Source organism: Somniosus microcephalus, chromosome 5 (assembly GCF_052327205.1).
Source record: "Somniosus microcephalus isolate GS21.2 chromosome 5, FLI_Smic_1.0, whole genome shotgun sequence".
In the NCBI taxonomy this organism is placed as follows: domain Eukaryota; kingdom Metazoa; phylum Chordata; class Chondrichthyes; order Squaliformes; family Somniosidae; genus Somniosus; species Somniosus microcephalus.
Genome location: NC_140991.1, coordinates 294,218,950 through 294,235,366, shown reverse-complemented (window position 1 = coordinate 294,235,366; position 16,417 = coordinate 294,218,950). Strand labels below are relative to the sequence as shown.

At 42.8% G+C, this 16,417-nt stretch overlaps 1 protein-coding gene across 2 annotated transcripts in view; it reads left to right on the top strand.

The window, feature by feature from the left end:
- Positions 1-16,417, top strand: part of gmds (GDP-mannose 4,6-dehydratase) — an 802,062-nt gene that overhangs the window by 281,749 nt on the left and 503,896 nt on the right. For both annotated transcript variants that reach the window (XM_085989143.1, XM_085989142.1), the window contains exons 5-6: positions 9,167-9,359; positions 11,417-11,521. In XM_085989143.1, coding sequence (XP_085845269.1) covers positions 9,167-9,359; positions 11,417-11,521 — 298 coding nt within the window. The remainder of the gene's footprint in view (positions 1-9,166; positions 9,360-11,416; positions 11,522-16,417) is intronic.

Here is a 16,417-nt window from a genome sequence, read left to right as displayed (position 1 = left end):
TGAGTTACACATTGCACGTCAGCAGGCCATTCAACTGCGGCCCTCACCCAGTATCCACACACATACACATCCAGCAAGGGGTCACTGGACAGCAATCAGAAGTGGGAACCCTGATTAAATTTACACCCCCCCTCCCCAGTCGTTGGGACGCGAAAACCATTTGTAGTGCCCCCAACTGGTATCCTAGCTGAAATCAGCCAACTCAACGCGAGCAAGGGATCAAACTTGAGACCACCTTCAGTCTGAATGATTCAACACTATATCACGTGGTGCATTTGTATATCATGCTTTCATTGAGCTCAGCCTCTCCTCATTTACTGCTGCCTCTGTCAACATTGCTTTATGGCAGGTACGTCCAGCCTTTTGGAATAGTGGGACAGATGCAAACATGTTGAATACTCAATTTATTTATTGTTTCTGGTAATCATTGGACCACTCCCAAGTGGGTGAGTTACAGGCAGCAACATCAGCACTGCGCTGGGGCAGTAGCATTGGGGCAGTAGCATTGGTGGTCACTGCTTTCAGAGCTTGCTGGAAAGAGACTATGCAGATAATGCCTTATGCTGAGGGGTGGCTGATCGACGCTTGTTACTGACTTTCTGCAGTGTCTTGGGGGAGTATGGGTGGGGGCATTCTCAGGTTCAGCAGCTCTATGTGTGCCCTTTTTAGGGCTGTTCTCAGTTGCTCCATAGAGTGCTGGTCAAACTCCGCTTCCAGGAGAGAGTTGCACTGACTGAGGGTGAGTGCTGTAAATGAAAGGTGCTGACAGAGAACACTGCTGTTTCTGTGGCCGCAGACGTGACTGCAGGATGGTATGTTGCCTCCCTGGTGCCAGGGTCAAGGATGTCACTGAGCGGCTGCAGGACATTCTGAAGGGGGAGGGTGAACAGCCAGAGGTCATGGTCCATATCGGTACCAACGACATAGGTAGAAAGAGGGCCGAGGTCCTGCAAGCAGAATATAGGGAGCTAGGAAATAAATTAAAAAGCAGGACCTCAAAGGTAGTAATCTCAGGATTACTCCCAGTGCCACGTGCTAGCGAGAGCAGAAATAGGAGAATAGACCAGACGAATGTGTGGCTGGAGAGATGGTGTAGGAGGGAGGGATTTAAGTTCCTGAGGCATTGGGACCGATTCTGGGGAAAGTGGGACCTGTACAAGCTGGACGGGTTACACCTCGGCAGAACCGGGACCAATATCCTTACAGGGGGGGTTGCTAGTGCTGCTGGGAAGGATTTAAACTAGTTTGTCAGGGGGCTATGAACCTAAGTGTGGGCCCAGAACAGAGAGAAACAAAGCTGGAAGTGCAAGTTAGAAAAGTAGTCAGCAAAACTAGTAGGGAGCAGAAACAAAGGCCAACAGTAAAAAGGGTCAAACTGCAGAAAAATATCAAACGGGCAAAGTTGAAGTCACTTTATCTAAATGCACGTAGCATTCATAACAAGGTGGATGAATTCATGGCAATAATAGAAGTAAATGGGTATGATGTAATTGCCATTACAGAGACATGGTTGTAGGGTAACCAAAGCTGGGAATTGAATGTTCCAGGGTACTCAACATTTAGGAAGGACAGACAAAAAGGAAAAGGAGGTGGCATAGCGCTGTTAATAAGGGATGAGATCGGTACGGTAGAGATAAAAGATCTTGGCTTGGCAGATCGTGATGTAGAACTGGAATTAGTTTGGATGGAGCTAAGAAACAGCAAAGGGCGGAAATCATTGGTGGGAGTTGTGTATAGGCCACCAAACAGTAGTGGTAATGTAGGGCACAGTATCAATCAAGAGATTAGAAGTGCATATAACAAGGGCAATACGGTAGTCATGGGGGACTTTAATCTACATATTGACTGGGCAAATCAAATTACCACTAATGGTGTGGAGGACGAATTCTTGGAATGCATTCAAGATGGTTTCCTGGATCAGTATGTGGAGGAACCAACCAGGGAACAGGCTATTCTGGATCTGGTACTGTGTAATGAGAACGGGCTAATCAATAATCTTGTGGTAAAGGGGCTTTTAGGGACAAGTGACCATAATATGATTGAATTTTATATTAAGTTTGAGAGTGATGTAGTCCAATCTGAAACTAAAGTCTTCAATCTAAACAGAGGAAACTACAAGGGTATGAGCGACAAGTTGGCCATGGTAAATTGGGAGACTACACTAAAAGGTATGCAGGTGGACATACAATGGCTAACATTCAAGGAAATAATGCATCATTTGCAACAAACATGTATTCCTCTAGGGCATAAAAACCCAAAAGGAAAAGTGATCCAACCATGGCTAACAAAAGAAATTAAAGCTAGTATTAAGTCAAAGGAGGAAGCTTATAAAGTTGCCAGAAAAAGCGGTCAGCCTGAGGATTGGAATCTTTTTTAGAAATCAGCAAAGGGGGACCAAGAAATTGATAAAGAAAGGGAAAATGGAATATGAGCACAAACTAGCGAAAAATATAAAAACAGATTGTAAAAGCTTCTATAGGTATGTGAAAAGGAAAAGACTGGCAAAGGTAAATGTAGGTCCTTTACAGTCAAAGACGGGAGAATTTATAATGGGGAATGAGGAAATGGCAGAGAAATTAAATAAATACTTTGTTTCTGTCTTCACGGAGGAAGACACAAAAAACCTCCCAGAAATACGAGAAAACCAAGGGTGTGGCGAGAATGAGGAACTTAAAGAAATTATTAGTAAAAAAACAGTACTAGCAAAATTAATGGGACTAAAAGTCGATAAATCTCAAGGACCGGATGACCTACATCCTAGGGTTTTGAAAAAGGTGGCCATTGGGATAGTGGTTGCATTGGTTGTCATCTTCCAAAATTCTATAGATTCTGGAACGGTTCCTGCAGGTTGGAGGATAGCAAATGTAACCCCACTATTTAAGAAAGGAGGGAGAGAAAAAACGGGGAACTACAGACCTGTTAGCTTCGTATCAGTAGTTGGGAAAATGCTGGAATCTATTATAAAGGATGCAATAACTAGGCACTTAGAAACTAATAGTAAGATTGGGCAGAGTCAACATGGATTTATGAAAGGGAAGTCCTGTTTGACAAACCTATTGGAGTTCTTTGAGGGTGTAACTAGTGGAGTAGACAAAGGGGAACCAGTAGATGTGGTGTATTTGGATTTTCAGAAGGCCTTCGATAAGGTCCTACACAAGAGGTTGGTGAACAAAATTAGGGCGCATGGAATTGGGGGTAATATACTAGCATGGATTGAGAATTGGTTAACAGACAGAAAACAGAGTAGGGATAAACGGGTCTTTTTCAAGATGGCAGGCTGTGACTAGTGGGGTACCGCAAGGATCGGTGCTTGGGCCCCAGCTATTCACAATCTATATCAATGATTTGGATGAGGGGACTAAATGTAACATTTCCAAATTTGCTGATGACACAAAGCCAGGTGGCAGTGTCAGTTGCGAAGAGGATGTGAAGAGGATTCAAGGGGATCTCGACAGACTCAGTGAGTGGGAGAGCACATGGCAGATGGATTATAATGTGGATAAATGTGAAGTTATCCACTTTGGTAGAAAAAACAGAAAGGCAGAGTATTTCCTAAATGGTGAAAGATTGGGGAATGCAGATGCTCAAAGGGACTTGGGTGTCTTTGTACACGAGTCACTGAAAGTGAATGTGCAGGTGCAGCAAGCCATTAGGAAGGCAAATGGTATGCTGGCCTTCATTACAAGAGGATTTGAGTACAGGAGTAAAGAAGTCTTACTCCAATTATACAGGGCCTTGGTAAGACCACACCTGGAGTACTGTGTACAATTTTGGTCTCCTTACCTAAGGAAGGATATACATGCCATAGAGGGAGTGCAACGAAGGTTCACGAGATTGATTCCTGGGATGGCGGGACTGTCGCATGAGAAGAGATTGAGTAAACTAGGCCTGTATTCTCTTGAATTCAGAAGAATGAGAGGGGATCTCATTGAAGCATACAAAATTATTACAGGGCTTGATGGGGTGGATGCTGGGAGAATGTTTCCCTTGGCTGGGGAGTCTAGAACCAGGGGCCACAGCCTCAGGATAAAGGGTAGCCCATTCAGGACTGAGATGAGAAGAAATTTCTTCACACAGAGAGTGGTGAATCTTTGGAATTCTCTACCCCAGAGGGCTGTGGAGGCTCGGTCATTGGCTATATTCAAAACAGAAGTCGATAGATTTCTGACTAGTAAGGGTATCAAGGGTTATGGCGATAAGGCCGGTGAATGGAATTGAGGCAGAAGATCAGCCATGATCTCATTGAATGGCGGAGCAGGCTCGAAGGGCCGAATGGCTACTCCTGCTCCCATTTCTTATGTTGTTATGCTAACTCTGAGTGGGAGCACCGCAGGCTTCCCTCCAGTTGGGAGCAACCTTATCAATTCATGAGAGGTGAATATAGACCTGCTGTGCTCTCACGAAGCGAGGTATTTCTGGGAGGCAGACCACAACTGGCCCACTGGCTGTGATTGAACAACCCAGCTTTATTCGATAAAACAATAGGTGGAGAGAGCATGCAGTTACAAAAGCTATGCAACCAACCTGGATTGAAAATAACAACACGGGCAGCATTACCAGGGAATGCTATCACACTTGACGTTTGTCACTTACAATGTATGTTTAAGTGGCAGACTTCTATAATTACAGTGCTCGAGATTCTACTGGCAACGATGCCAATTAATGCAGATGTTCTTAATATGTTTCTGACTGCCAACAGTAAATCTAAATGTATGTTTTAATCGTTTTATTGGGAAAACTTTGTTTTAAATAAGGACTTTGTGTTGCTGCATTCAATTGTTCAAGTTTTCTTCCTGAAATCCTTGTATTAACAACCTTGGGGGTTCATTTCCTCTGGTAGTGTACTGATTAGCATTTTTGCATAAAATTCCACTGTCTGCTATTTTAATGCACTCATTAACCCATTAAATTAAACGGGTTAATGGCTATGCTAAAATAGTCTGCATTGGAATTTTACATGAACACATTCATCAGTGAACCAGCAGAGGAAATTAAACCCTCTTGAGTCATCACACAGTCCTGTAACTGTTCAAGCTACAGGGGTATAAATTTATTGCCAGAAATTGCATGAAGGGGAGATGCTGAACTCCCAGTGACAATCTTGTTTTATGACTGTGCTAATGAAGGTATTTGGAAGGAAGGGAGGGGTGAAGTGGGGCACAGTTGAACAATTAAACTGAGACGTAATTATGGCAGAAGTCATTTGTCTGATGTTTTTGTTTTCTTCTGTAAATTATATCTGAAATATAATAATTTAAAATATTAATGCATATAGATTAAATACCACCCTACTTCCCCTGCCCCAGCTAATCTTCCAGCTCTGAGGATGGGTGGTCTGTACAACAGATAATCAAGATCATTGCTGTTGCCTAGATGAGGGGTAAACTTGCGTCGTACAGGCCTGACCTTGCTGCTTTTCCTCCCTCTCTCTGCTAAGATGGCGAGATGCTTCATCCACAGTGATCTTCGGAACTGTCAGTAGTTGCCCAGAGGATGCAGGACGGTTTGGTTGCATTTGAGATTGACACTTAAATTGAACTCTCCCGTTGGGAGTCCTTTGCAAAGCAAAATCCTCATCAGATGGTCAAGTTTTGTCATGCAGAAATGGTTGGCCCTATCAGCTACTTCCAGCTTTCAACTCAGAAATTACCGATGAAAGCAACAACAATTTGCATTTATATAGCGCCTTTAACGTAGCAACACACCCCAAGACGCTTCACAGGAGCGTTATCAAACAAAATTTGACACTGAGCCATATAAGGAGATATAGATTTTTTTGGGGGGCAGGTGACCAAAGAGGTAGGTTTTAAAAAGCGTCTTAAAGGAGGAAAGAGTGGTGGAGAGGTGAAGAGGTTTAGTGAGGGTATAATTTATCATTATCAGGGTAGTTTTAACCTAAACCACCCCGTGGGAAACTGAGAGGACGGGATCGGTCACCCCTTTTACACCTCGCCTGATTTTACTTTCCACTGACTTCAATAGAAAGTAAAATAATGCAGGGTATAAAGCGGGTGACCCACCCGATCCCATTTGTTTCCCGCCGGGAAGGTGAGCTTAAAATGACCCCTTGTATATATGGCTCTATGTAATATGGCTTCAGACTGCCATTCTGCAGTGCTGCTTTCAATAACGCCATTCTCAGCAAGATTAGGTCGTTTTTACTTAGAAGAACTTGACTGAGCATCAGTTTGTTTGAAATTGTTAATAAAATGTATCGTAGATTTGCAATCTGGCACCATGCCATATACTTCAGTTGCTGTTGGTAAACACTGAGGGTTCAAGTTACTGTAATTGTTTACTTCCCTGGTAGTTGATGGTGCTGCTTCCAATAGATGATGTTTTAATTAAGTAGTAATATTTGTTTTGATTTGTATGGCATACACAATTCAGATGTGTTAAAAAAAAAATAGTTCTCTGTAGTCAAGTACTGAAATGGTTAAATTATTATACAATTAACTTTTTATCAACATCGTGTTTCATAGTTCTTTTTTTCTATGGGAATAAGTTGAAAAAAATGTTAGAAAGCCAAGAGTTGCTCACCTCCCACATTTTACACTGACTCTTCAACTCCCATGATGCATATAAAGAAAAATGAATTGGATATCCATTTACATCTCAGCACTGCTGTTCTCAAGTGACTATGCTCTTTTGATTTTAGTTAAAAGCTTTGGACACAGCTTGAATTTTACCCCCTAGCCAAACTTTAAAGTTACAATAGTGTCACTAATCATAAAAATCACAACATTTCCAACTAGAAGGTTCATTTGTTCTTTCGCAACCCATTCCTTTGGTCACTATGTATTCAAGCCGCCTGTGATCTTCAGTGCAAAGCTATAAGGAACTGACTGGTAACTTTTGTGCCATTTCAAAACTGCAGAAATTGTGAACAGTAGGTTGAAGATTGTAATGAAAGATAAACCGCTTGAGCCATAGAGTCTTGACAGCTCCCCCACTCCATCAAATTAATAATGAATGGTTGAGAGATAAGGGGAAATGATGGGGAGGGTATACTTTCCTGACATAGTTTTATGGACAACCTGATTCTCATGTGCAGTTTTATCTCTCACAGTCCTCCATTTCATTCCCTTATCTGATGATCTGTACATTCCACTAATGAAGTCTAATAAAAGTGGGGGTAGACAGAGCGAATAGGTGCTAACCCTAGCAAGCCATTTTGCTGACTGCTGATATCTGTACGTGGCACTGAAGCTCATTGGTGCCTTAGCCACTTCCTAAAAAAGAATTAAGATTGAAGACCTTGTTTCAGACCAAAAAAAGTTATCAGCTTGAGGATAAATGGTTAGCCAAACAGATACTGGATTGTAAATTCTATGTCTGTCATTACAGCCTTAATGGAGGATCTAGACTGTGGCAGTAATTCTAGCTCTCAACAAAAATGAATACTAGGGGATTAGGTTGACATATTAATGCATTTAAAATGAGAAATCTAAATTCGTAAGAGTTAAATGGACATTAAAATAAACTAAGCCAGTCTACCGCATATTGTATCTATATTGTCCGCTTGTTAAAATGATGAAGATGTTGAATGTGATATGTCTACCCTTCAGCAAAGGTAAGAAATACTGTAAAAGCTCCAGCCTTTTGATTTTTAAAACCACTTTTGAGTTATTTTTAATGCATTTTTACTCCTCTTTAGTTTTCTCCCATGCATTATTCTTGATTTGATTTTTATGTATGTAGTGAAAGTAAAATGTTGATGTTTTGCGAATGTATGAATACAAACAATGACGGACAGGAAAAGCCCCTCTGGTCCATCCAGCCTGTCCTATACAATTGTCATACCGAGTGCATCACACTGTATACACCCTCCATCCCACCCAGAAACCATGTGATCTCCTGGGAGAGGCAAAAACATTAAAAACCCAGGCCAATTTCGAGAAAAAAATCTGACAAACTCAGCCCCCCCTGGCCCCCTTAGACGATCAGACTAATCCAGGAGATAACTCTGGCCCTGATAATTCCTTGAAGTACCTACCTTTTTGTATGAGGTGATCTCCACCCCAGCCCGAAACGGGTCCAGCTCTCGCTATTCTCAGGCTGAGCCGGCAGGGAAGCTTCTTCCACTCCTGTGCCAGGAATGCTCCATAGCCGGTCAGTACGAGGCCCATGAGAATGAACCAGGATGAATCTCTCTGCATGTTTTTCTTTCTAATCTGTTTATTTACCTTCTCCTTCTCTTTCCTTTCCCCAAACCAAAATTCCTTTGTTGTGAACAATTACAAGATGACGTTGATGGAATATTTTTGAGATTTTATGGAAACTGCACGTTATTTTCCAAAAAAACAAGTTTCACAATGGTTTATTATGTGCCCTGTACCTCTGAAATTTGAGCTTAGCTTTTAAAATGGTGTTTAATTTTGGTTTTATTTATAGCTCCTGTCAATATCTGTTACATTTAAGAGTGATTTTGAGGACGTTTTACTATGTTAAAGGCGCTATATAAATGCAAATTGTTGTTGATAATTATAGATCTACACTTGTACACGATTAATATAGTAAGAATAAAGAAAGAAATTGCATTTATATAGTTCCTTTCACATCCTTAGGATATTCTAAAACACTTTACAACCAATGAATTACTTTCGAAATATTGTCAACGTTTTGGAGGGAATCGCAGCAGCCAAACTTGTGCACAGCAAGGTCCTAGAAACAGCAATGAGATAAATAACCAATTCATTTGTTTTTGGTGATGGTTATTGAGGGATAAATATTGGCAGGACACTGGTAGAACTGTGCTTTTTTTCAAACCATGACATGGAATCCTTTATGCCCACCTGAAAGGGCAGATGGGGTCTCGGTTTAACACCGCATCTGAAAGATGACACCTCAAGTTCCAGTCTAGATCATGTGCTTAAGTCTTGGAATGGGCCTTGCACCCACAACCTTCTGACTCAGAAGCAAGAGTGCTACCACTGACATTTAGGGAACCTTTGCTGGCAAAATTAATCATTCTTTTCTACGCTCTAACTGCTCATTTGATTTAGCACTACTTCAGCTGGACAGTAGATTTTGCTTAATCCTAATGTTGTTGGCCTCACTAGACTTATTTTGTGATAAATACCCATTTCCCTTGTAACCAAGACTTTTTTTGCAGTATGTCTTTGTACCGTCTGTGAGTGAGCCTTTATTTTTGCATTTCCTTTAGATCTCCTTTGACCTAGCAGAGTATACTGCAGATGTTGATGGTGTTGGTACCCTGAGACTCCTGGATGCCATTAAAACCTGTGGCCTTATAAATACAGTGAAGTTCTATCAAGCCTCCACCAGCGAGCTGTTTGGCAAAGTACAGGAAATTCCACAGAAGGAGACGACCCCTTTCTACCCTCGGTCACCATATGGCAAGTACTATAATGTGTTTGTGTGCATTGAGTTCATGTCTTGGAGCTGAAGCCATTTGGATGGAAAATAAAGACTGAACAAAGTGTCTGGACTGGTTGAGAGATATACCGTTTATAACTTGCCAAACAAAACTGATTTTCAGGAATAACCTAAAGGATGGAAATTGCAATGGCTCATTTTTTTTTTAAAAAGCTGTTCATTTCAAATATTCAATTTAGAACACTTAAAAACTGTGATACAGATGACAAATATGGTGATATTTAGAAAATGATGAGATTTGTCGTACATATTGTTTTCTAAATTCTGTCCCTGTTACTAATTAATGTGTGCATGAAAATTTGTCAGAATGTTAGTAATAGATTTATTTCCTAACTTAAGGACGCTGTTTTTTTTAAAGTTCTGTTCTCTCCAATTTTCTCCTCTTCTAAAGACATTGATTCATGCTGGGTTACGGTTCTAAAGGTTCTTTGTGGTGCTACATCAAAGTGGCTGCTGTTCATGTGTGCGCCTAAGCTGTCAGAGCAGGCAGACTATTCCACTGTGGGGGCTATCACAACTCAGCCCAATCATGTCCTTGCCCAAAGTCTACATGTGCACGTTCTGAAACTCAGAGGCCATTATAGATCCCCTATTGCTATCCTGGCTTAAATCAACTAACTCAGCAATGCGATCGAACTTATTGCATTAAAGGCTAAAACTGAGATTGTTTAAATTAAAAACTGTTCTTTCCTGCATTTATTCTGAGAGTATCAAACCCCCCCCACTATTTTACTTCTAGTTTCTAGTCTGCCTGGGGCGCACACCTCTGTAGCAGAGTGGGTAGATGGGTGATCTCCCAGTTAAAGTTGCTTTGAGCCAGCTGCTGGGAGATGTACGAGAGTAGCTTGGGGGGATCTCTGCCTCCATTTTCTGTCCCCCACAGCAATGTAGCTGAAACCAGAAACTCAGTGTAGTCTTAGGAGATGGAAGGTAGCCATAGCTGAGACCCTTCAAACATCACAATAATGTGCTTAAATTGAGCCTGGCATTAAGGTTCTAGATTTTAAAAACAAAAGCAAGCTTTTCTGATGACTCAACAAGCTTATCCAGTGAGTAGCTTACTTATACAGACAAGGAAGGTCTTAGATGCAGTCTCTGGTTTATACTAAGTTAGCTGAACTCAGCTGATTAGCAATAGAGATACAGGAAACTCTCTTTTTACCGGCACCTAAATAACCGGAAATCTCTCTTAACCGGCAAAATTCAGGAGTAGGCTCAGGTAAGTTTTACTTCATATTAGTGGCTGTTCCTGGATCTGTGGCCGTGTAACCGGGGCTCTCGTACCTTAGTAAGTATACCTCTCTGTAATCCGAACTTTTTGATCAACCGGCACCACACCGGTCCCGTCGGTGCCGGATAAAAAAGAGTTTCCTGTACTACAATTGTCCTTAGTCTCCCTGGGTTAGGAACAGAGAAGTTAGCAAGGGATCCTGCTTTTGATTGGCAACTAGAAACTCATGCTGGAAGTGGCCACGTGTGGACATTGGACAATGACAGATGTTCCTTTTAAGTTATGTAGCCGCGCAGCACCCTACAGCTCCCTGCCCATCGGCTCTTCGGCTTTTAAATGGGAAAAACCGCGCATACGTGGTATTTTGAATCGGCCGCTCAGCCCTTAAAGGGCCCACGCACCCAAAAATTTTTTTAAAGGGAACATCGGCTGTGATACTCTCTGCAGTTGGATAGCCTGCTGGCATTTGCCATCAAGGCTTCTATGTGAATATAGCCATTCAGGCAAAGTGCCACTGAATATCTGGCGCCCTTAGAAATGTACTCCAGCAAAATAGTAAGCCCTCAAGTAATGATACGGGGATATCGGCAAGGTAAAAGCAAGTAAAAGAAAAAAAATGAAGGAAGCTTTAGTACTTCCTACAGGCTCTTCTCATTTGTATTTGAGTCGGTGGATCTGTTAGTAGTGAATTATCACTGAGAGGCACTATTTGTCAGATTTCAACTCAGTTTTTATCTATTTTAGAAATGAACATTGCTGACTTGCAGGCTGTTGTTTATTCTACAGGAGTGGCCAAGCTTTACGCCTACTGGATAGTGGTGAACTTCAGGGAGGCTTACAACCTTTTCGCTGTCAATGGCATTCTTTTCAACCATGAAAGTCCAAGAAGAGGTTAGAAAAACTAATGCATTTAATATATTTTAATATATTTCTATTTTTAGTGCCTTTGGGATATTGCTTCAAATTTGGCATGATTTAGGATTTTTAAACTATGACTGTAAAAGTGTGTGTTAGTAATATAACCATTTGAAGTTTGAGTCTTTAACATCTCAGCAGAAGCTTAGATTCTCCGTTAAATTATGTTCTTACATAGCACTATCCAAGAGACTGAGAAGTAAATTAAATTCATTTTAATTTTTACTTGTGTTGGTTCACCCCCCAAATTTTTTTTTTTTTAATAAAAGGAATGCTTAATTTTTTTCCATATACATAGATTTATTATTTCCCCTCCAATGAATTCTGCCTCCAAGTACTTCTGCCTGCACCCCAGTTTAGGTCCTTCATTGTTACCACCATGCTTCCTCCTTCAGCTGGGAGGATTGTCTTGAAGCTTTTTCATAGGAACATAGGAAGGAGCAGGAGTAGGCCATTCAGATCCTCGAGCCTGTTCCTCCATTCAGTTAAATCATGGTTGATCTGTATGCTATTCACCCGCCTTTGCTTCATATCCCTTAATACCCTCACCTAACAAAAATCTATCTATCTCAGTTTTGAATTTTTCAATTGACCTAGCCTCAACAGCTTTTTGAGCAAGAGAGTTCCAGATTTCCACTACCCTTTGTGTGAAAAAGTGCTTCTGGCTTCACCCCTGAACAGCCTAGCTCTAATTTTAAGGTTATGCCCTCTTTGTTCTGCACTCCCCCACCAGAGGAAATAGTTTCTCTACCCTGTCAAATCATTTAATCATCTTAAACACCTCAATTAGGTCACCTCTTTTCTGTTTTGGTGAGATCAACTAAACTGTAACTTAACAAAAAACACAACAAATTAAACTTAACTAATTAAATTAAAATATCGTTTCCGGTGGTGATGATGCACTCCAGTCTCTGCGGTGCCCACCGGTCGCGGAAGGTCTCGAGCGTGCCAGCGGACACCGCGTGCTCCATCTCCAGAGCCACCCGGGCACGAACGTGGCTGCGGAAGAGAGGCAGGCAGTCGGGCCGAAGGACCCCCTCGACCGCCCGCTGCCTGGACCAGTTGATGGCCACTTTGGTCAGGCCCAGGAGCAGTCCCACGAGGAGGTCCCTCGACCTGCCCGCTCCCCCCCGCACCAGGTGACCAAAGATCAGGAGTGTGGGACTGAAGTGCAGCCAACAATTGAGGAGCAGCCCCTTCAAATAATGGAAGAGGGGCTGCAACCTCTCACACTCTACGTAGATGTGGAATACAGACTCCTCCAGGCCGCAGAAAAGGCAGGCGGCCTGGGAGTCCGTGAACCGACTTAATAATTTATTGGACGGGACTGCTCCGTGCAACACCCTCCAGGCCAAGTCCCCAATAATTAGGTCGCCTCTTAATCTTATATACTCAAGGGAATACAAGCCTAGTCTATGCAACCTGCCCTCATAATTTAACCCTTTTAGCCCCGGTATCATTCTGGTGAATCTGCACTGCACCCCCTCCAAGGCCAATATCACCTTCTTGAGGTGCGGTGTCCAGAACTGAACGCAGTACTCCAGATGTGGTCTAACCAGAACTTTATACAACTGTAACATAACTTCCACCCCTTTGTATTCCAGCCCCCTCCAGATAACGGTTAACATTCCATTTTAATTATCTTTTCTACCTGTCCACTAGCTTTTGGTGATTTCTGTACTTGAACCCCTAAATCTCTCTGCTCCTCCACAGTTTGTAGCTTCTTACCATTTAGGTTATACTTTGATCTATCTACAGTATCTTGGGTCCAAAGCCAATGACTTCACACTTTCCCCACATTGAACTCCCTCTGCTACAGTTTTGCCCACTTACATAATCTATCAATGTCCCTTTGCAACTTTCTGCTCCCATCTACACTACTTACTGTGCCACCTTATTTAGTACCGTCAACAAACTTGGATATTCGGCTCTCTATACCTTCACCTAAGTCATTGATAAACATGGTGAAAAGCTGAGGCACTGGTAAGATCCCTATGGGACACCATTTGTCGCATCCTGCCAATATCCCTACTCTCTGTCTCCTACCTCCTACATTTCCCTACCCATGTCAATAGATTGCCTTCAATTCCATGCACTGATCATTTGTGCGAAACCTTATCAAATGCCTTCTGGAAGTCCATATAAATAACATCCCATAGACACTCCCTTATCTACCACGTTAGTGACCTCCTCAAAAGATTCAACTAGGTTAGGTAGACATGACTTACCCTTTACAAATCCATGCTGACTCTCTCTGATCAGTTCATATTTGTATAAGAGTTCAGTCACTCTGTCCCTAATAACAGATTCTAGTAACTTACCTGCAACTGACGTTAGACTAATGGGCCTATAATTGAAGGGATAATTACTAGTCCTAGCCCCTTTAGGGCTACCCCAGATCAGGCATATTCCTCAGCCGTTCACTTTCAACTAAAGTTTGAGGTAGCCGAATCCTAAAGAAGCTTAATTGGGTCTAAAGGTCTGGACTATCTCTCCCTAAAGGAAAGGAACAACCTGAAAATGATACCGTCCTCCAGATAGCACTTTTAATAAGTTTAGCTAGACTGTAACGTTCCGGATATTATGAGGGTCCGGAAAACACTCTCAGAATTCTGCAACTCCTCACCAAAGAGTGTACAGAGATTGAGTTCACGAGTTTGATACAGAAGTCTTATGTGAGACAATTCTAAAAATATATAGATTTATTGAAGAACCGACATGTAATTTACAGTTGGTGAGTCAATTGCAACATTAACAGTTCCAAAAAGAGAGAGCTTACAATTCTATTATCAGAGAACCTTACTCTCAAATCTTAACTTCGCGACAGTTTTGCAGTTCTTAGTTTTCTACAGGATATCCACTAAAATCAAATACCTTTGATCCCGAGGTACAAAGAGTTAGAGACTTACAGAGCTGCCTCTGAAGCTGAGAATCGCTTTGCCCCTTTAAAGCGAGTCTACTATCCCATTTGAGAGTTCAATATTTATACCCTTTTCCAGTGGTATTTCCTTTAAGGTTTTCTGCTGATGTGAGCTAATTATCTCTAGTCATTTTTCTGCTGACCCCTGCAATTCTTACAGTCACCTCACCTAGTAGCATTACAGAATTATGTCTCTTCTCTAGGTGTTCTAATTTACCATAAAAAACGGTGTAACGGCAGGTGTGTTTTACTTGATGTCATTTTTACGAAGGCAGATGTTTCTTACTTTTATGTGCTTCTTTACAAAGTGTAAATTAGAACTCCTTGTACAGGGTGAACCATTGTTTGATTCCGAAAGGTTCAGACTCCCGGAGCCTTTAACCTTCTGTTTCAATAAAGTTATTGATTCAGTGTCAACAACTATCTTATCTCTACAGCCAGAATGCTTTCACAGCTTTTTCATAGTTAGGTTTCTAGATTTCCAAACTCAGTGACGTAATAAAACTCACTACACACTTGGTTTGAGCATAAAGCAAGGCTTTAATCAACTTGTTTCAGAACATGGAGGTCTTGTTGTACTTCACTAGTTCCTTGTCTTACAAAATGTCCCTGGAAAGCTGGGGCCAATGCCCGAGTATTTATACTCCTTGCACGGCGCCACCAGCTGGCCGTCCAGTGTTATTTCACGAGTAGTTTCTTGATGAATGATGAGATTTATAACATTCTTCCTGCCCAAAAGATTTGGAAGTCCGACGACTTCCTCTTAGCGGATCAGGCGGACCACGAATAGCCACAGTCTTTTAGATTTTCGTTTATGGCTAGAAGGCACGTCTCCCCGGACCGTGTCTTGGTCCCTGGGCCGCTTGATCCGTACCGGTGGATCGACAGGGCCTGTGTTGCTCTGATCGACCCGAGGGAGGCTGGGGAGATTGTGACTCCGGGTGCGGGTCCCTACAGGCGCAGAACTGGCTTCATCCTGTTGGATAGCCGGGGATTGACCGGCATCCTGGCCTCTGGTGGCCATCCCATGGGGAGCGCTTGACTCCCCGAGTGGATCCGGTGGTGCAGCTGGCAGATCTCTCGATGCCCCAGGTAGGGCGTCATCTTCGGGGGAGTGCAGAGTGTCGGCATCATCCCCGTGGGTCCCTCTATCGGTTGGGTCCGTGGAACCGGCCGGACAGAGAGCCAGGTCCCGGAGCGAAACGGTGGACTCCCGGCCATCCGGGTACCGCACGTGCGTGTACGTGAGGTTGATGTCCGTGAGTTCTACCTCGTCAACGAGAGGATCGGTTTTAGATGATCGGATGAATCTTCGGACCAGCACGGGGCCGGGAGCTGCCAACAATGACGGTAGAGACATCCCATGGGTGGAGCGACGCTGGAAGTTGAAGAATCGCTTGTGAGGTGTGACATTGGTAGACGTAGAAAGGAGAGACCTGATGGAATGCAGCACGTCAGGGAGCACAGTTTCCCACTGCTGGTCTGGTAGGTTGCGTGACCTCAGTGCAAGACGAACAGCGTTCCAAATGATAGCATTGTATCTCTCAACCTGTCCGTTACCGATGGGATGGTACGGTGTCGTTTTACTTGTGGCGATTCCCCGTTGGGAGAGAGAACTTTTGAGTTCACTTGACATGAAGGAAGGACCCAGATCAGAGTGGATGACATTGGCCGTACCGCAAAGGGAAAGGACTTGATCAAGGCATTTAATCACTGTGGAAGTAAGCATATTGGGACAGGGGAAAGCAAAGGGAAAGCGTGAATATTCGTCCACCATAGTCAGTAAGTAGGTGTTTTGCGTTGAGGAGGGCAATGGCCTTTTAAAGTCAATGCTGAGTGGCTGCATAGCGTGTATGAGCGAGCCATCCGATGGACAGAGGAATTGCGGTTTTAATTCCGCACCAATTCTACAGGAGGAGCACGTTCTTTTCACATCTTCCGTAGAAAATGGG